Below are 20454 nucleotides of genomic sequence, written 5' to 3' on the forward strand. Positions count from 1 at the left end.
GCAAGATGGGATTGTGCAGCTGGGCCTCGTTAGGCCAGCGCTGCTAATTAAGTATTGGCAAAAAATGGCTTCAAGTCACTCTGCTTTGGGGTGGTGACTTGGAGGAGAGCGAGACTGAACCTTGTTTTGGTGGTGTTTCAAACCACCACTGGTGGGTTTGCAAGAGATGCTGGTGCTGTAAAATTAAACCCTGGCAGAACCTTGCTCTTCACTGAAGCAGTGTGAAGACTTTCTGTGTCTCTAGGTTGAAAGGGAATAGTTCTTTTCCCTACCTATTTCTAGATAAAAACTATGGGAGAATAATTATTTGTAATTCTGTAGGGTCCCAGGCTTGCAGTGAGGTGTCCTTGCAGCCATCCCTGTCTGGTGCTGCTATTGCCTGGGAGAAGAAGTGCCACGTAAAATGCAGTGCATTGACTTGGATTAATTAATTAACTAATTGGAAATTCTCTTCCAGTTGAGGCTTTGCAAAATTTTGCCAACCTCATTTGCACAAAGGACATAGGATCCACCTGGGCATGTGGGAAAGACCTGGGTGTGGGAGAAAGAAAGAGGAAAAACAAGGGAAGAGGGAGGAATGTGAGTCAGGAATGGTGTGGGCAGCAGGAGCAGGGAGCTCATCCTGCCCCTGTACCTGGCACAGGTGAGGGCACACCTCGAGTGCTGTGTCCAGCTCTGCCCCTCAGGTTGGGAAGGACCTTGGGATGTGTCCAAAGGAGGCAGCGAGGCTGGAGAGGGGCTGGGAACACAAACCATGTGAGGAACAGAAATCCTGTGAGGGGCTGGGAACACAAACCCTGTGAGGAACCCCTGAGGGAGCTGGGGGTGCTCAGCCTGGAGAAAAGGAGACTCAAGGGTGACCTTATCACTCCACAACTCCCTGAAAGGTGGCTGTGCTCAGCTGGGGTTGGGCTCTGTCTCCAGGAACTGACAGAACCAGAGCACACAGCCTCAAGGGGAATACAGGTTGGATATCAGGAAAAAGTTTTTTACAGAAATTGTGATAAAGTTCTGGAATGGCTGCCCAGGGAGGTGGTGGAGTCCCCATCCCTGGGTGTGTTTAACAAAGCCTGGATGTGGCACTGGGTGCCAGGGTTGGGTTGAGGTGCTGGGGCTGGGTTGGACTCGATGATCTTGAAGGTCTCCTCCAACCTGGTCATTCTGGGAATATTCTGTGAATTCTGTGAACCTCAGGGGTGCTCCACTGGCACTGCCAGGGCTCTGTGAGCAGCAGGATGACCAGGGACATGGGGCCTGTTTGGGATCCTGCCCTTGCTCAGCTCTGCCCCTCTGTCTCCTTCCAGGCCATCCGATGAAAACCACCCCGAGGTGAAGCCTGATGCCTACGTGAACAACCTGGCTGAGGCTGTGGACATCATCCTCCAGGAGCTGTAAATCCCAGCAGGAGCAGGGATGAACCCCCACCTGCAGCCCCTCCATGGAACCACTTCATCCTCTCCCACCTCCATCGCACCTGAATGAACCCAGCCCAGCCTTGTGCGGGGTGGTGGGCACCACCTTCCAAAATATTTCACCTGATGGTACTAAAATGTTCTACTGACCTCTCATCCAAGGAGCACCAAACCTGCTGTCCTCTGGAAAGCCTTGAATGTCCTTGAATGGTGCCTGTGAGGGGCCTCAGCCTCCTCTGGGTGATGCTGGGGGGCTTTCCCCCTTTTTATCTTTGCTCACACTGGGGACCCAGCCTGAGGTGGGAAACAGGGAACCCAGGCACCCCATCATGAATGGATTTACCTGTTTAACCCCCATGTCCTGTGCCTTTTGGGGAGCCTGAGTGGCATGGGGCATGTCCCTGGGGGCTGATGGAGGCCACCAAGCTCCTGTGTGTGCCTCGGGTGGCACAAAGGCCCTGGGGAGGGGGACAGCCCCACATGCCTTGGCAAGGCAGGAACTGTGGTTCTGCCAGGATCAGCCCTTCTGGAGCAGCCCCAGGAATCAGTAACACATTAGGGAATAACAGCACCATCCTGTCTGGAATAAACCCTGTCCTTTGGATCTGGCCTGTTTTGTCATCGTGTTCAGTTGGATCAGCACTGGCAGGGGTGTTTACAGGACCTGAAATGCTTTTCCCTAACTGGAAAAGCTGGAAAAGGCCATGGGACTGATGGTCTTTGCCTTCTCTCTGCGAGGGGGTCTTGTGAGCAGCCTGTGTGGGAGGGGGTGTGGGTTTCCTGATTAAAATCCTGGATGTGCAGTCCCTGAGCTGTTGGGGCTAAGTCAGACACAGCTCCAGCTGAAAATGGACTTTTCACAAGGGCATGTATTGATAGAACAAGGGGGAATAGCTTCAAAGGGACAGGTTTAGATTGGATTTTGGGAAGAAATTGCTCCCTGTGAGGGTGGGGAGACCCTGGCACAGTTTGCCCAGAGAAGCTGTGGCTGCTTCATTCCTGGAAGTGCCCAAGGCCCGGTAGGACGGGGCTGGGAGCAGCCTGGGATAGTGGAAGGTGTCCCTGCCCATGCCAGGGATGGAGTAGGATGAGCTGTAAGGTCCCTTCAGCCCAAACTATTGTGGGATTCCAGGATTCTGGGCTCACTGAACCTCCCCATGTGCCTGCTGAGAATCTGCTGGAGTTTCAGCTCCAGCTGAGCCCTGACCTGCTGCCAGGAGTGCTCAACACATCCAGGGCCAGGACAGGCATGAGATTTGCCTTTTTCCTGCTAATCAGAATAAGGATTTCTGAAAGGAGCTGCTCCCTGCCTCCAGGCACTGCAGCCCTTCCCCAGGGATTTTGGTTTCTCTGTCAGTTTTGCAGTGCAGCTGTTGCAGCATGTGTGGTAACACCTGGCCATGCTGCACCTGGCAAAAGCATGGAAGGGGCTCAAAATGGGTCAAAAAATGAAAAGATTAGGGGTTGTTCCTGCAGGTCCTCTTCCCACCCTCACTTGACACATGGCAGTGTTTGCAAGGGTCACCTTTTAGAGGCTAAAGTCCCCTTTTAATCAACATACCAGCAGCTCTTTACCCCCTTGGGCTTTGGGCAAGACTTTAGGCTTTAACCTGCTTCAGTTCTCCAGGGGACCATGGAAATCATGTAATTATGTTTGTGTTACACATATTTAATATATATCCATACTCTCAGGCAGCATTTGTTGGCCACTACATTCAGCCACTGCTCTCTGCATCTGCAAGCAGGAGGTGAAGGATAATTCAAGCTGTTTCCAGCAGTCCCAACAGCTGAAGTGGACCCCAGTGACTGAAGGACACCAAAATGTTGCTCTGTGTTTCTGGAGTTTTGGAACACTTGTTTTTCAGAGCTACCAGCTGGCCCTGGAGCTGCTTAGCACCCCTTGGAGACAGCAGGGGAAAGGGGGCTGGGAATTAAGTTCTAATAAAATAAACTACAGCTGAGAAAATGACCTTAGTGCAATTTTTTGGGTCTGTTTTTGCATCTTCTATCCTCTGGGTAGTGGTTCAGCCAAAGTGTATGATACTGTCAGCATCCACACACATGGAAGGATGCTGTAAACTCTGGTCAAACGTTCAGGCTGTGATGGAGCACTGAGAATTTCTTTTTTAACCCTTAATTCTTCCCTTTTTTGTTCTATTATACTAAGCCTATCACTTCAATCTGATTAAGTTTAGGCAGATAAACATCCTGCCATCTGTCATGAAACTTTTTACACTGCCTGCTGGAGGAAGTGCAGCCGTTTTCCTTTTTGGGTTGCAAAGGCTGCAGGGAGATACTGCCTTGTTTCCCCAAGAACTTATTTAACACCCCTATGTGCCCTTGGCCTGCTGTGGGCTCTGAGTTTAGATTTGAGTTTAGATTTTAAGAGGCAGGATATTATATTTGTCCTTAAACACAAAGGAGGAGGTGCTACTTGGCACTTTAATTTGCATTTTGTTGTTTATGTCTTTGGCTGTGTTAAAGCCAAATGACAGACTGGGAGTGGAGGAGGCCTGGGAGATGTCCCCCCACCACGGGGAGGCTGCAGCATGTCTGTGTTTGTGTGAATATTATAAAATGTCCATTTTCTTGTGCAACCCATGGCTGGGACACCCTTCCTACACAGACACCCCAAGGGAGGGTCCTGCTTGAAGGCTTTCCTGACCCCCACCCATTTTTTGGGACTTCCCAGCACCTCTAGAGATACCAAGGAGGTACAGCCAGGAGAGGAGAGGAAGTGTCTCCATCAAACTCCAACCCCATCAAACCCCATCCAGTGCCACAACCCCGAGGGTCAGCGATGTCCCCAACGCCCCCGGACCCAGAGCCGTGCCCGGCCCGGGGACGGCACAGAGCGGCCAGACACGGGTTATTGAACCAGGAAGCTTTATTTACACAGTAAAAGTAACAAGCAATTTCCTGAGATTGAGCTGCTCTAGTGCAATCAAGTCATGGAGGGGGCAGGAGCAGCCTCCTCGCGGAGGGGACACCTGGGGCAGCCCCTCCCGGGACACGCACGGCCCGCGGCGCTTGTGCAATTGCCAGCGAGACTTGGCTACTACAGGTCATAGCTTCAGAAGGCTTTGTTTTTATTCTTCTTCCCATCTTTCTGCTTTGTTTTGTTTTGTTTTTAATTTGGCCATCCTCTTCTTTTTCTTTCTTGAACACCGAACTCACACACGCTGCAAAGCACTGCTACAATCCTAGAACATCCTACGTCAGTCTGTTTGCCTGGGCAGCCAGGAGCTTCGAACAATGCACTTGAAACACAATTTTATTGGCCAAACAGGCTATGCTAGCACGTGGAAAAATTACAATCTATTTTACAAATGCTTCTTTTCGTTGGTTTCTTTTTTTTTTTAAATGTACTCTTTCATAGGACAGGCTCAAAGAGCTACATCTGCAAAACACACAGCAAACTCCCGTGTGCCTACTAAGACTTTCTGTGTTAAAATCCTATTTTTTTCAGGATGAAGAATCTTTTTTTTGCTGCTGCCACAGCTTTGGTGTCATCCCAAAACAGCTGCTGCCCAGACTGGGTCACACCTTGGACAAGCCACTGAGTCTCTTCACAATACTGAACCTATTTTAGCTACCTAGCAAGGAATAACATCCCTTGTCTGCATATGACTTTAGTATCACATTCTGGCAGCCGGCAGGGGTCTGCCGGGGGATTTGGGGGGCTCCCAAAGCATCTGTGTAATAGGTGAAGTCCTTTACAAACCAAGAGCAAGACCCTCAAGGGATGCCCTGCTCTTCCACTGCGCAGGGGACAGATCTCCTGACACCAGGGGAGCAACGCCACTTCTGACTCTACAATCAACAGGATGTCCCCTGAATCTGAGGCACATACTATATTATATTTATTATTTTTAATTATTTATATATATATTTATATATATATAAATCCACAAATGTTTTACCTCTACAAGAGAGAGAGAGAAAGAGAAAAAAAAAATTTAAAAGTAAGGCTTTCTTAAACTGAGAATAAGTACATGAAATCATACAAACCCAATGAGAAATTCCCAACAGAACACCACTGTGGCCTCAAAACTGTTGCTAACTGTAGTCTGTGCCTACGCCAACGTGCCCAGTGTAAGGCCATGACTCATTGGAGAAGCATTTTTAGTAAGGCAAACGGGTTGTGCTGAATGTAAACTGAATGCTACGGCTACGTCCAGGACAGCCGGGCCGTGGCCCGTTGGCCACCTCCCCACTCTGGGGGTCAGCATGGCACCAGGAGCAGCCCTTGGAAAGAAAACAGAAGCCCTTAGGAATTCCAGCCCTGGGGATGCCCACCCCGAGCCGGACGTGGATTTGGGTGAATTTGCCCTTTGTTGCTCACTGAGGAGGTGCCTGTGGCCAGCAGGAGCTGTGTGCCCCGAGACCAGGGCGTGTCAGTGGTGGGGAGGGATGGATGGAGCATCAGGAAGACTCAAAGCCAAGAACTTTGCTGTGAGGGTGCCACTGCAGGGGCACAGACAGAGGGATAAAAAATAACCCAGGATGTATTTTTTTCTAAGTGATGCATAAAGTGACACTTTAAAAGAGCTGGAGGGTTCCCCAAAATGAAAAGACATCCCTGTCATCCCTTCCCTGAATATCTGGGGCTCGTCCTGCTTGCCTGGAGGGAGTGGACATGGCCACAGCCACCAGCAAAACCTCAGCAGTGCCAGGACAGGGGTAACAACCAATGGGTTCCACTGTGGTGGGAGGTGCCACACACATCCCAAACCACTGCAGAAAAAGTGCACTAATATAACCAGAAATGATGAATGAAACCTGTACCAGCAGCTCTCAGCCTTTCCGAGTTATGGACCCTCAAGGCACTGACAGTGGTGCTGCTGAACCCCTTAAAAATGTCCTGTCTTCAGCTGCTCTTGGTATCATGGAGTTTTTTTTTTCCTTTCTCACGTTTGCAAAGCTCAGGAAGTGACCCCTGAGCTTGAAGGAACCAGCAGAAGGAATCCAGAAGATGCTGGAAGCCATTTGTACAGCTTTCCTAGAGCTTTAAACAAAATAATAAAAATAAAAACAGAGGGAGAAAAAAGAAATATGTGTCCTTCTAAACCTGTTAGCAAGTGGACAGCTTATTTTTAGCAAAGAGGATTCATATCGTACAAACATAATGGTCACCACTTTATCTGTGCTTTAAAAAGGCACAGGAAGAGGAAAAGCTTTCAGTGCTGCTACCTGGATTTTCAGCCTTTTGTCAGCTGACTTTGTCAAGTAACCCCTCCACAACGTGCCTTGGGCAGGCAGCCCTTCACAGTAAAGCCAAAAAAAGAGGGTGGCAGCGGTGCCCTGGGTAGCAAAGCGGGCACAGCTGCTGGTAAATGGGTAAACAGCCCAGCCCTGCTCCAAACAGGGTGTTGGGAACCCAAGTGAGGGTGGCACAGAGCCTGAGTAGGGTTTTTTCCCCAAAAGAGTTGAGAGAGGGGGGCTGGGAAGGTAAAAAGAAGGGAAGGAAGGCATTTGAGCATCCCCGTTCAGCGCCCAGCAAGCGCTGCTGCGGGTGCCGCCCCACACGGGCCAGGGATCTGTTTAATTCCTCATCAGGAAAAGGAAAACTAAAAATAAAGGAGTAAAAATCCAGCTCTTGCCATTATTAAATTTAAGCAAAACTCTTCACTTGTGATTTCCTCCTCACGGCACTGCCAGGGACGTGGGGAGCGAGGAGGGTGCTGGGGCCACATGGGATGCGGCCAGAGAAAAGGAACCGTGGTCACCCCGGCGGCCACCAGCCAGTGCTCGTTTGCAAATCTCAGTATTCTGCTTTTCCCCCCTTTCTCCAGTCCCAGGAGTGGTGGTTTCTCCTTGTGCAGCCCTTTCTGAACTAGCACAGGTGGGACCTGCAGGAGCATGGCAGCTCCATCAGCTCCACCCCTATCCTGGCAAAAGCCGTTTACTCGTGGATTCTGAGTTTTTGGCGATCCCCGTGCCTGGTTTCCCTGTGGGACAGGCACTTCCCTCGGCCTGGCTGATCTCTGGCTACAGTAGTTACAAAGAATTTCAAGATTTACACACGCATGCACACGAATTCCTCTAAATACCTGATGAAATTTTGGCAAAGCTGCTTCATCCCCTCCAGCTGGCAGAAGGGGAGCAATGACAGGATCCCACAAACTCGCTGGCAACCAGGAGCCCTCCCTGGCTCTGCTGGCAGCCCCCAGGGTGAGAAGAGCTGCTCCCTCCTCAGTTGTTTTCTATCTGCTCGATGTCTATCTCTCCATCCAGCTGGAAGAGGCTCTCGGTGCCCGGCGCGACGCTCCGCCAGGCCGCCCTGTCCTCCTCCTTCCCGGCGCCCTCCTCCTCCTCCTCGCAGGACAGGTCATCCCTGCTGGCCTGGGGGTCATGGGGCCTGGCCTGTGCTGGCTCTGGGACCGGGGTGCAGGCGGGGGTCCTGCCCGGCATCACCTCGGGGGCCGCGGGCCACGCCTGGGGACCCGCCAGCCGCTGGGAGCCGTCCTCGGCCGTGGTGCTAAGGCAGCTGAGGCTGTTGAAAGTCTGGCGGTTCTGCAGAGGCAAAGGGAGAGAGGCAGCTGAGGCAGAGGCCGGTGGGATGCTGAAGTTGGAGTAGAATTACACCAGATGAGCTGGGAGTCTTCCCGACCCCAAACATGAGCTCAGAACCCCAACAGAACACAAGCAGAGCAGCAGGAGCACTCAGCAGGTCCCCAGGAGATGGACAGAGGCTGCAACCCTCCACCCCACCATCCATGGCAGGTCCTGTGGCCTCGCTGCCCCTGCAAAAGGCAAAAACATCAAAACCACCCCCAGCCTGCTCTGGATCGGTCCATCACCATCTCCACCCCGTGCATCGTGCATTTCCATGTCTAAGGCAGAACAGAGCTCACCAAAAATGAATCAACATTTCCAACAACTCCCCTTATTAGCCAAGAGAAACTTCAGCACTTTCTTTAAGCAGCTGGAGCTTGTGTCCTGCTAAACTCTCGTCTGTGATGGCTCATGGCTGTTCCCCTCACTAGACCAGGCAAGCACAGTTGTCTGTTCCCCGAGTTACCTTGGCCAGAAACTTCATTTAGTTTATGTACTGTCATGTCTTCTAAACAGTTTCAAACCCTGAGAATGACAAGGAGCGTGCAGGCATTCCAAACCCTCTGGAGCAGAGCACGCAGAACCTCCCAGGGATGCAGCCTGGCCACGAGCGTGCTCACCTGCCAGGGAATGCCTTTAGCCCGGGATGGTTTTTAAAAGAACAAACTAAACCCTCATTACTGAGTGCCAAGGGAAATAACGAGGCCATGCCAGTGGCAGACCGTGTGCTCTGAGCAGGGGGAGACTGAGGAGGATCTCAGCAGCTTGTGGAGCCTCTCATCAAGCCAGTGTGTGATGGAGTGTTCACTTCTCAGATATTTGGCCTGGACACATCCCATAGGATAGGCCTGAATGGGAATTCCACAAATCCCTGGGAGGAAGGCAGCCCCTCACTAGCTAGAGATGTTCACCTGTCACTGGTCAGTTTTGGGTTCCTCATGACAAGAAAGAGGGGCAGGAGAGTGTCCAGAGGAAGGAATGGAGCCAGGGAAGGGTCTGGAGCACCAGGGGTGGCTGAGGGAGCCAGGAGAACTTCAGCACCCAACAGAGCACTGGTGACACAGAGTGACAGGGCTGCTGCCTGGATCTGCTCTGGCTGGCCCAATTCAGGGCCAAACACACAGCCTGAGACTCACCCTTGCTCCAAAACATCCCCACTGGCATTCCTTGGGAATAAGGCACGTTGGCTTGAGGGTTTTTTCATTCAAATCCAGGTGAGCTGGGAGAAACTCCACCACAATAACTTACCCCAGGCTGTAAAGGAAGGAAGATCACCCATTTACAGAGCCCCTAAGGGAGATGCAGGGGGTCTGCATCACACCCATTGTTCTTAACAAATCAAAGGGCCTTGTGCTGAGTTGGACCATTGCTCAGAGGCTTTGGGTGCTGCACTGCCCCATGCACAGTGAAAGGAGTCAATGCAGAGGCTGCCCTATCTAAGCAGAGGTTTCTGCTGCCCCAGGAGGAGTTGGCCACTGCCCAAGCTGGGGGAAGCAACATTTTGCATGGCCTTCACTCTCTGAAACCTTCAAAAACCCACAAGCCCCAAGCCCGTGTGAAAAAAAGGGCATTTGTTCTACAAGTATGCAACTGCACCCAGCCCTCACGTCATCCTGGTCATATTCTTTTTTAATCCCAGCTGTGCCTCTGCCTTCTGGGTGCTGAGCATGCAACAGCTTCAGGCAGAGAGCTGCACACTGTGGTTAATGGACAACTCATAATTACCACTGGAGAAGGCCTGAGGACATAGTAGAAATATTTTCTAAGCACTTCACAAAATTTGCAAGCATATTTCCAACAGTGATTTAGGCACTTGAAAAACCTAGGTCCCCTGAAAGTCAACAGCCCTCTCAGAAGTGCAAATCCCTTCTACAAACAAAACTCTGGCACTTATGGGAATGCTAATTTTTCCCTTCTTAATCGAGCTCATCTCCTGGATCAGGCACTTCCCAGGGTTTGGTACCCAGGTGTGGACATGCTGGGCTGCTACAGGTGGGATAGAGCATCCTGAGAGGATGGGAGATGCTCTCCAGTGCTTCAGAGGAGATGAGTGATTCCTGTGGTGGTGAATGAAGGAGGATGCAGACTGGAGGGTAACTCAACAAGTCCACAGCACATTCTTCCCATCCAAAAGAAAAGTGTTTCCAAGCTCGGACACATCTCAGAGAATGGCCATGAAGTTACTTGACTTTCAGGGAAATTTTGCAACTTATGGGACTGTGGCAAGAGAACCAAGTCAACAGGTTCCTTTTCCCTGCTCCAATCCACACATGCTGCAACCCTTGAGTCATTCCAGGGAATGCAAGAGGATGGAAACCCCTCCTGATGGTCCCAGTGCTGCGGCAGCTGCTGGTGGAGCAAGGCCACGTGCAGAGGGTGCTGGGCAGAGACGCTCCCTCTGAGGCAGGTTTGACAGCTCAGAAAGCAAGTTTTCACAGGCACTGGCTGCCACAAAATCCCACAGCTCACCTTGCAGCAGCTGGGCTCAGGAGGGTCCCCCCAGGATGGTGATCACCACGCCAGCATTCCACGGGCTGGCTTTGGAGCAGTGGTGGATCAGCCACCACCATCAATGCAGTGTCTGTCTGCAGCCCTTCCAGAGTTCTTTGCTCATGTTTTATTTATTGTGTGAATTATTGCACGTGCTGAGGTGCTGAGCTGGAGAAACCGGGCGTTCAAGTCCTCTACTGATGTCAGAAAAGAGCAGGTTTGGTGGCACAATGTGGAGCTTGTTCCCCCCTCCGAGCCTCTCCCCAACCTTGGCCTCCAGTGCCAGACAAAAAGGGGTATCAGGCACCTCAGATCCTGTTGGTCTCAGGGAAACTGTGGGAATCCAACACAGATGGCTTTTGGGAGATGTTTCTGGCCATCCTGACTTCACCCAGAGAGCACCTGTAAGGCACCTTACACCAAAACCACATTTACTGAGCACAAGGACCCGTTTGTGACCATTTGAGGTGCTGCCTTTTCTTCCCCCAACCCTTCCAAAACTGCCTTAATTCAGCACGCTGCATAAAGCCCTCAGAGAGAAAATGAGGTGTTGCTAATGGAAGTACTTGAAAAATCATCTCAAAATATCCATAAATAAGAAATCCTTGGTCACTTGGAATAAGCTGCAGGTTTGCAGCTTAGATTAAAGTATTTTTTGTATGCTGGTGACCAAGCTCAGGCTACTTCTCCTGCCCACAGGGTCTGGTGATGCTCCACGCTGTGTGGGGACCAAGGCTACATCAGAGAAGGCTGCAGGGAGCTGCTGACCCCTCACATCCATCCTTTTCCTCAGGTTTTCCCTCCCCTTAGGCACGTGTCCCCGACAGCAAGCTGGAGAAATCCCACAGTGACATTCCTCCTTCTGACTCTTCCCATGGTGAAACACCCAGCTGTGAGCTCTTCCCCAAAACACATCCCTGCAAACGTGGTGGCTCTAGCAGAACAAACATCAGCAGGACTGTGATCCCTGTGGGCATCACGGCTTTTGCTCAAACACTTTTATTTTTTTTTTTCCCTCACCCTGCCAGGTGATTGCTGCAATTTTCCCAGGAAAGGTGTAACGCCACAAGCTGTCAGCAGCACCAGCCCTACCTCCCAAGCTGTCATCACCTCCTGTTAGCACACTGGGCTACACTTGCTTCAGAAAGCTGAAAATAACCCGGTGCCAAGGAAGGGGGAAGCGGGCAGCGAGCTCCATGTGGGAATGATGAGCCTCTGCCAGCCCTCCCCAGCCAGCAAAGTCACCTCCACTGGGGGATTCTCTGCCTGGCTCAGCTTGAAACCACTCCCCGAGGCAAACATCTCCTGTAAAACACCTCCAGTTCAAGTTGTTATCTTTATATCGTTATATAGAAACGCTTTGGTTGTTTCATCACAGTAAATCCTGCCTGGCATTTGTGCCAGGGAAAGCGCTCATCCGTGCTGCTGAGGAGGAGGGAGAGGTGCTTGAGACTGGAAAATGAGACTGGAAAATGGGTTTGAGTTGGTTTTTAAGCTCTGCAGAACTTCATTACGGCAGCTGCTGTGATTTGGGCTGTGCACACACACACACATCACTCAGGTTCAAAGCTCTGCGCTGCCTTTGAGGCACCCAGAACCTTCTCCAACTCCATCTCCAGGCTGGTTTCCTGGTGGGTGGAGATGGAAGGGACACGGGGAGGGAGCTGCAGCAAGCATGGCTTAATCCTGAGGCTCCAATAATTCTCCTTTTTGTAACAAAGGAGCACCTCAATTCTCCTTTTTATAACAAAGCAGCTTTGCCAGCAGGTCCAGGCCCTGGCACAAGCACATTCTCAGTGATGCCCCAGCCTCACCAGCACCTCCCTTGCTGCAGTTTGGCCTCCCCAAAAAGAGGGAGACACAGAAGGAGCTCTGAGGGATGAAGTGTTGGGAAAGAAATGCTGGAATACCTGAGGAAGGAAAACACAGGCAGTGATGGGGAGTGTGAAAAGCAAAAGGAGCCCATGTACCTGGTGCAGAGCAGAGCTGGGTTAGGCACAGTGTTGCCATGTCAGGGAGCTCAAACTCATCTGCTACTCTATTTTCTTTATAAATTTTATCTATGGAGGCATTGAGTGGTTCACAGGCAGCCCCACAGCCTCCACCAGGCCAAGGTGCTACAGAATGTGCCTGCAGCAGCATCCTAGCCCTGCTCCTGGTGGGTACCACACCCCTTCCCTGGTTTTCAGGGTCTGCCTTCCCAGCTTTCCCCTCCTCCTTCAATAAGAACAACTTTACTCAGTCCCAATCCTCATTTTGCAACAGGCACCAGTGCTTATTTGGTGCATTTAGCAGATAATTTTGCTTTTATTCTGTTCGGTGTGAAAATCAGCTTTCACGAGCAGAAATGTCTGTTATCCTCCCAAGTCACTTCAGACCACAGTATTAAAGAAACAAAACCAAAAAAGCAAGAAGGAGGCTTTAAGTCATTAGTACTGATGCTGCCTGTGGGGATAATTTGGGTTTACTCACAGTTCTGCTCTCTCTTTGGAGTATGTCACTGCCTCAGTGACAGTGAGGATGTTCAGGGAGATTCCACAAGTGCAAAAGAAAAAGCTGTTGTGTGACCCACAAGTGGGAATCCCTCTGGTGCTACAGAGCCCCAGGGCAAAGCTGGAGAGACAAATCCCAGGAATCCCAGGGAAATACAGCAATGCAGGGAATCAGAGAGCAGTGAATGCCACTGTCCCACCTGAGCTCAGCATCCCACACGTGGGGACCCAGCCCCAGCACAGCCTCCCAACCCACTCCTAGTCATGATAATAATTGGAGGAAACCCTCATTTCCTGCCAAAAACAAATATTTTCCCTAACAGACACCAAACCCTTTGCTGAGAGCTGGAAAAATCCATTTGCTCAGACAGGTCATTAGGGATCACTGTATATTTATTTATTTATTTACAGGTTGCCTTTGCCAGCCTTTCACCTCTGCCTCCTCCTCTGCATCCTCTTGGCATCCAGACCCCTGGGACACTGCAGGACCTCTTAGAGTCCTAGATACTGAGAATTTTAAACTTTCTATACTAGCAGACTCTGACCCCCAAGAAAAAACTACATTTGACCTAAAACCATAGAGAAAACTTCCAAAAATAAGAACACTAAGATTACAAGTTCATAGAAGTATCTATAGTATACTATATAGTATACTATAGAAGTATATAGAAGTATATATAGTTACAGAAGTATATATCACTAAATAGAAAACTTAAAGTTTAGTTTTAAAATATAGTAATATGTATAAAACTAAAATAAAAATTTAAAAACAGTAACCAATCCTTCTTCTTTACCTTCTTCTTCATAAGTTTAAATAATATTTTATAATTAAATAAAAAATCCACATTACAAACTTCAGATAATTAATTATTAAATTAAAACTAAAAATAATTTCAGTATCATTTATTAATTAAATAATTTAACCTTAAAAAACTTATATAAAAAATAGCTAACCATTTTTTTAACTTATTAATAAAATACTATAAAACTCACAACTTCCAAATAAAAAATAAGAAATATCTAAACCTAAACACAAAGTACCATCTCTAACACTTCAATCCCAACCTTAACAAAAATTAAAAAGAAACCAAAAACCCACAGGGCTCCTCATGCCAACACACTCAGCACTGCCAGAAGTCCAGTGGGGACAGTGGCAGGGCTGCTCTCCCACTGATGGTTTTGCAATGCTGTGGATTTCAGTGGAAAAGGGTGAACCTGAACCTGACTTGTCCCCAGAGCTGCCAAAACTCCAGGATTTGGAGTGGCTCATCTTTGGGGAAATTCAGTGATTTGACTCTCCCAGGTTAGGATGAAACATCACTAATATGGAATTATTCTTTTTTCTCAGCCCTACTCCATTTCTATACTTTACAATTTTCAGCACAGAAGTAACACTTCTGTTATGCCACTGTGGGTCTCACTTCAGGGGTTAAATGATAAGGCAAGACCTTATAAAAATTAAAACCAAACTTCATGTCACAGTTTCAGCAGCACTGGAAAGAGAATACCAGCAAGTAAAGAGATAAAATCACATTGTGGATGACCAAAAATCCAGAGTGCACCCACTGCCCCCACCTACCCAAGACCTCCTGCAAATCCAATGCAGACTTGAAATACACCTCACTTTTCTGTCACAGCCTCAGCCTTGGGCTAACCCTGAGCATCTTTCTCTGGAAAGGAAAAATGAAGGGCCCTGATTTATTTATTTATTTATTTGTTTGTTTGTTATTTATTTAGCACCACTTCCTGAAATGCTTTGCCTTCCTGAAATGCTTTGGGGGATTTTTGCAAGGCAACTGGTTCCAAGTAACTCCCAGTAGCTCTTATCGAACCCAGTAGCTCCTAGAGTGCTGGGCTTCTTTTGTAAACCATCATGAAAAACCCCTTTTGGCTTTTTTGAGCCAAAATGCCATTTTTGAGCATGCTGACTCCTTCAAGGGTGAATCCCTGTGCTTTCCAAAAGCTGTTTTTTGGAGTCACAGAGCACAGAAGCCTGGGGATGGGAGGGTTAACCAGCACGTGGTGAAATCAGATGTGCATCCTCGGGATACAATTGGATTTTGTCCACGTTTGGGACAGACACTGCCAAGCTTTGTTTGTGTTCCCAGCCCTGTGAGTGAAGCACCCAACCCTGCATCCCTGGGCCTCGTGGTGGGACGGACCTGGGAGCAGGGGATGGAGGATGGAGGCAGGAGCAGGGGATGGAATGGGATGGAACTGGGAGAGACCTTAGAGTCCTTTCCTGTGCCTGAAGGTGCTGCACTCGAGGGGCTTTAGAAAAGGAGTGACAGGATAAGGGGGCATGCAGGGTTAGATGGGATATTGGGAAAGAATTGTTCCCTGTGTGAGTAGGAAGGTCCCAGAGCAGCTGTGGCTGCCCCTGGATCCCTGGAAGTGTCCAAGGCCAGGCTGGATGAGGCTTGGAGCAACCTGGGATAGTGGAAGGTGTCCCTCCCACCTTTAAACCAGTTTCTTTTGATCCTCACCCAAAGGCTTTTTCCCACCAAGCCACAAACTGACCTTTGCAGACTCTCATTCCTGTTTATTTAAAAAACACTGGGGCTTGGAAGCTGGAATCTCTCTCAGAAGTTACATCAATAGCAAACTATTTCCTGGGATACGTATGGAATTTAAAACCTCCAGTTTTTTGCCTATCACTACATTTGGAAATATTTGTCACCGGCTCAAGTGGGTGCTGACGCCAACCAAGATCACTGCCACCTCTCCTGCCCTCTCCAGCAAGCCTGAAAGGTGCCAAATTTTAAACAGAAAATCTTCTTATGTGAAAATTAGGGATTTTTACCCCTCAAGAAAAAACTTGGGTGCTCAGAGAGGAGAGGTCCCTTCTCCCACCCTGCAGCTTGAAATTTCTTCCCACTCAGTGCCAAGGCCAGCCTGAAACATTTCAAACTGGTGGGCTGCTTAATTCAGCTCTGGGAGTGTACAAACTCCTTTGTGCATGGATCCTCATGGAAACTGCCAGCATTCCTAAATTTGGAAGGGAAAACAAGGCAGAGGGGCAGCCAGGCTCCCAACCATCACGAGCATTACACACTGCACTGTGTCTGGAGACCCTCTGGATCTCCAGCCCAGGCTGGAGCTGATTTTAACTCTGAAAACCACAAGAACCACACGTCCTCATTTCAGGGGGATGCTCCTGTGATCCCTGGTGCAGATGACTCCATCCTCTGGAGGCACGTGCTCCTCGTAGGGCAGTGAAGTCACCCTGTGAAAGGCTCTGTCTGTCCAGGCAGCCAGGGAACAACGTCAATGGTCCCCTTGTGCCCAGACCCTTCCCACGACAGGCACAAAGTCCTCTCTGTAACTCACCCTCACCAGGCACACCCAGGGCTTCACCCTCACCACCTCTTCACTGTGCCCACTGCTGCCAGCACCCTCTCATCCACCCATCCCTCACAGGGAAGAAGTTATGAACCCAGAAGCACAGGATGCTCTCCATAAGCCATGGAGATGCAGAGCAATATTGTATTTTAATTGCTTTATTTATTCTAAAGTAGCTACTCCCTGTCTCATTTACTGCAAGACATTCTGTAATACAGAGCTTCACACCTTGACAGCTACCTGGGAATCCTCAGTGTTCACGGGTACAAGCTTTGTAGAAAATTAAATGGATATAGAGAAAACTCAGGAGGAAAATACCAGGAGTACAGCATTTGTTAGGAGAGATGTAGCTCCTCAAACTGCAGCTTCTCTGAAGGCTCACAAAGGGACTAAAACCTTGAAGAGCCATCAGAAATGGGGCACGAGAGCCACCTCCAAGCCTTGACTGGCTACCAATACACAGATCCTACAGTATCTCATCACATCTGACAATTCCTGTCAGCAGTGCAAAGCCTTACATGCCACTGAGATATCTGTGCCTTTCTTTTCATGGAAAGTTGTATTTTCAAACTCTACAGCACCACCCTCCATTTCCAGCCAGGGCTACTCCTGTCTGGGGTTTGTGCTGCAGGGAACATGGCTGGCTTGAACAAATACATATATACATTAAAAATTAGAAAAATAGAATGGTTTGATTTGGAAGGAACTTCAAAGACCATCATGTTCCAACCTCTGACTTGGGCAGGGACACTTTCTACTAGACCAGGCTGCTCCAAACTGTATCTAACCTGCCCTTAAACATTTACATATATATATATATATATATATATAAATAAATTATCCATTAAAAAAACACATCTGTATAAAGGATAGCTGTGTTTGGAACCATCCTAACACAAATTGAAATCTCTCAGTGACCACCACATCAAAATTTTAGACAGCAGGAAGCAGAATGGGGAAGAGATAGCAAGGGCTTGCGTGGCCACAGCTGGGGATTATTGCAAATTCCCACTGAGGGTGGCAGTCCCTGGTGTGAGGGACGTGTCATGTGTCCCCTGCAGCTGCCCAGAGCCTGTGTGAAGGAAGGCAATCTGCACACCCAACATCAGGGCTGGCCCATGGCTCAGCTTCCCGTCAATGACTCAGCCAAGCCACCAAACCCAATGTTTGTGCTGCCACGAGATGTTTCGGCACACAATGCCTGAGATCCCAGGAAACGTTCACACCAGGATGTCAGAAAGCAGCAGATGTGGAGGTGGGACATGTCAAGTTCCTCTGGAGAAGAATCCACCACACCACGGGGGAGGAAAACCCAGCAGGTATCTCTCCACCACACAGCATCCCTGGCAGAGTGTGATTTTATTTTAGAAAATCCATCTTCTCACCTAATTCTTCTCTGAGTCACTTGCAAAGGGTAAAACCACTCATTCCTGCCAAAATCAGCCCAGCTGGGAGGACTCCTGGGGTCTAAGAAACCTTCTGTGACCTTTGTGACACTTCTCATTTCCCATTCATTTTACGTGCACCCACATCAGAAAAAGGAAAACCAGCTCTTTGGAAAACCTCCCAGTTCATGGAAAAATCTGATTCCAACCATTTCTGATCCTGGCCTGCCACTACAGAGACAGTCCCTGGGGCTGTGAGGCCAAGAGCGCTGACCCTGGGAAGGAGAGCAGGCTGTGAGGAGATTCATTACCACTCTGCCAGAACAACTGCTGCATCAGGGGGGTGGGATGTGTCCTCCTTGGGCTTGTGCTTCATGTGGAAAGAAGGAATAACAGCTGAGGATGGAAAGCAAGCCCAAACCCTACACTGAAATCAGAGGATGGTTCCTGTCCTCATGTTAAGGAGGTCAGAAATGCCAGGCCAGGTACCCAAACTCTCCTTGATTGGCATGAAGATAGAAACCAGCTTCTTCCCACCTCACCTGCCTCCAGACTTGGGATAATTTAATGACACCTCATCGTCACCCACTCACCTGAGACCCCCCTGATCACTCCCAGTTTGAAGGCAAAGAGGCACAAGACAAAGAGCTCATGTGCATTTAAAAGGAGCAGAAAGATTGTCGTGGTGCCTGTGGCTTTTTAAAATTGTTGCTATTTCAATGACAACCATCTGCAGGGTTTGGTTCCTGCCCAAAGTTGAAGCCTGTCTGGTTTGGTGCCATATGAGCAAATAATAAAGGGAGGGACATCGGCTCACCTTCCCTCGCTGGGCTATGGGAATTGCAGACAGAAGAGACACAACCAGGATTTTGAGGAATGAAAGGCAATATTTTCCTAAGTATTTTTCCTGCCAGCTTAACTTCAACATTTAGATTTCTCTCTTAATTAGCCCAGTTATGTAGCCATGTAATTGCTTCCAGGAGCAGCTCCCTCCCCTCCTGCCTGGCCTAAATATCCCTCCTGGTATGAAGAAAACATTTCTTTCAGGTCAAATTATTTTTATTTTGATTATGGTACCAGGTTCCAGGCCTACAAACACACATGGTTACCAGCACAAGTGAAAAATTAACCAATCTGCTGCCAGAGCCAGATGCTGATCCAGTACCCAGCATCTCAAAGCTCAGTTCCCACTTTGACAACAGCACCCAGGGACTCAGGGAAAGCTCCACGTCTCAGTTTCCCCACCTGAAAAGTGAATCCTTTGTGGATAACTGGGGACACTTTGGCTGAAGGTGTTTCTACCCCATATAAACCCAGACCTGAGCACACGTGCAGCCACAAAGACACTTGCCATTATTTCAGCTCTTCCTCTGAAATCACCCAACTTTGCATATCCCGGGTTGGAAGCATTAAAAGCAGCCTGTGGGATACCCAAATGTGCAAGGTTTTCTCAAGCACATTTATTCCCTGTGAGGAATTAGTTGGTTTTCCTGGCATTCCCATGCCGGGGAGGGCTCTGACCGTGCCCCACCAAAGGCAAGAATGCTCCTGTGACTTGCCTCATCCTGCTCGTCCCTCTGTGCCAGTCCTCCCACGCCAAGAGCTGCCTGCCAGTGCTGCTATCCACAAGCCCTCAGCTCTGAAACCCTGGCCCTTGCACGGCTTTGCTTTCACAGAATCACAGGGTTGGAAGAGACCTTCAAGACCATAGAGTCCAACCCCTCTCTTCCCACTCTGCTCCAGCCCTGCCTCCCCACACCCAGCAGCACATTCCTGCCCTGGGGATTCACCCGCTGCCACGGGCACCTGAGCCTGGCTGGCTCTCCTGCCCGGAAAATATCCATGGGAGCTGCTTGGACTGGATCCCACTGGGGAGTTCCTTAGTGATGCTGTTGTTGGTTGTTGGTTGTAGCAACGCCGGGAGTTCAGCAGCGGCTCCGGCCACCCAGCCTGGACCAGGGACAGGAGGGGCTGGGAGAGGGGGTGCCCACCTACATCAGGAGAGATGCTGCACCAGGCAACCCCTTTCCCATTCCCACAGAGCTTGTGCCACACAGCGTGGAGGTTCCAAGCCTTTCCTTGTGGTACCGCTTCCCCCAGAGGATGAACTACCCCAACACTGAGCAATGCTGAGTGTTCAGGCACTGCTTTCTCACTTTGGAAGACGTTTTGATGTGGGGGACAGCAGCCAGAGAAAACACAACTATTCCTCAAGCTGAGGGTTTTCCAGGAACATGGACTGAGCTGCTTTTTGACATCCAAGTGATTGGATTTTTTGTCATCCCTGGGTCACCCACCCATGTCAAAGCCACGGCCGTCCAAATTATAAACATGTGCCTGGCCCCAGCATCCACTGGAGGGAAAGAGATGCTCCTGCTGACCCTCAGGATCTCCTAGGCCAAGCCCATTTTTTCAAACCAGCCAACAAACATTGGACTGATGCAATGGAGAAGCTGCCTCAGAACATCCTCAGAGGGCAACAAAGATCTGTCCAGCCAGAGCCTGGACAGTCTCCTCCTTCCTTGTCCATCATACCAGACAACTGGAATGGTCTGGACTGAAAGTGTCCCTAAAGCCCATGTCATTCCACCCTCTGTCATGAATAGGAATGCCTTACACTGGACTGAGTTGTCCCAAACCCCATCCAATGAGGCCTTGAACACTTCCAGGGAAGTGGAATAATGCTTGTCTGCTTGTACAGGGAGAATCAGGGGGAAATTGTGCTATTCCACCCTGTGACTAGTAAAATATAACAACATATGTACGTGGTTTTCA

The 20454-nt window shown here is 49.5% G+C and overlaps 3 protein-coding genes across 5 annotated transcripts in view; 1 reads left to right on the forward strand and 2 right to left on the reverse strand.

The window, feature by feature from the left end:
* Positions 1-2021, forward strand: part of LHPP (phospholysine phosphohistidine inorganic pyrophosphate phosphatase) — a 71248-nt gene extending 69227 nt beyond the window's left edge. For 2 of the 3 annotated variants that reach the window (XR_003961005.4, XM_030275548.4), the window contains one exon: positions 1305-2021. Coding sequence is in view for 2 of the 3 variants with exons in the window: in XM_030275548.4 (XP_030131408.4) it covers positions 1305-1316 (12 nt within the window). In the remaining variant the exon portion in view is untranslated. 3 annotated transcript variants of the gene reach the window in all.
* UROS (uroporphyrinogen III synthase) overlaps positions 1-20454 on the reverse strand; it is a 623177-nt gene that overhangs the window by 143934 nt on the left and 458789 nt on the right. The window lies entirely within an intron of this gene.
* FAM53B (family with sequence similarity 53 member B) overlaps positions 7453-20454 on the reverse strand; it is a 42125-nt gene continuing 29123 nt past the window's right edge. Inside the window, exon 5 of the mRNA XM_012574681.5 lies at positions 7453-7928. Coding sequence (XP_012430135.5) covers positions 7608-7928 — 321 coding nt within the window. The 3' untranslated portion in view covers positions 7453-7607. The remainder of the gene's footprint in view (positions 7929-20454) is intronic.

This window comes from Taeniopygia guttata, chromosome 6 (genome assembly GCF_048771995.1).
Source record: "Taeniopygia guttata chromosome 6, bTaeGut7.mat, whole genome shotgun sequence".
Classification (NCBI taxonomy): Eukaryota; Metazoa; Chordata; class Aves; order Passeriformes; family Estrildidae; genus Taeniopygia; species Taeniopygia guttata.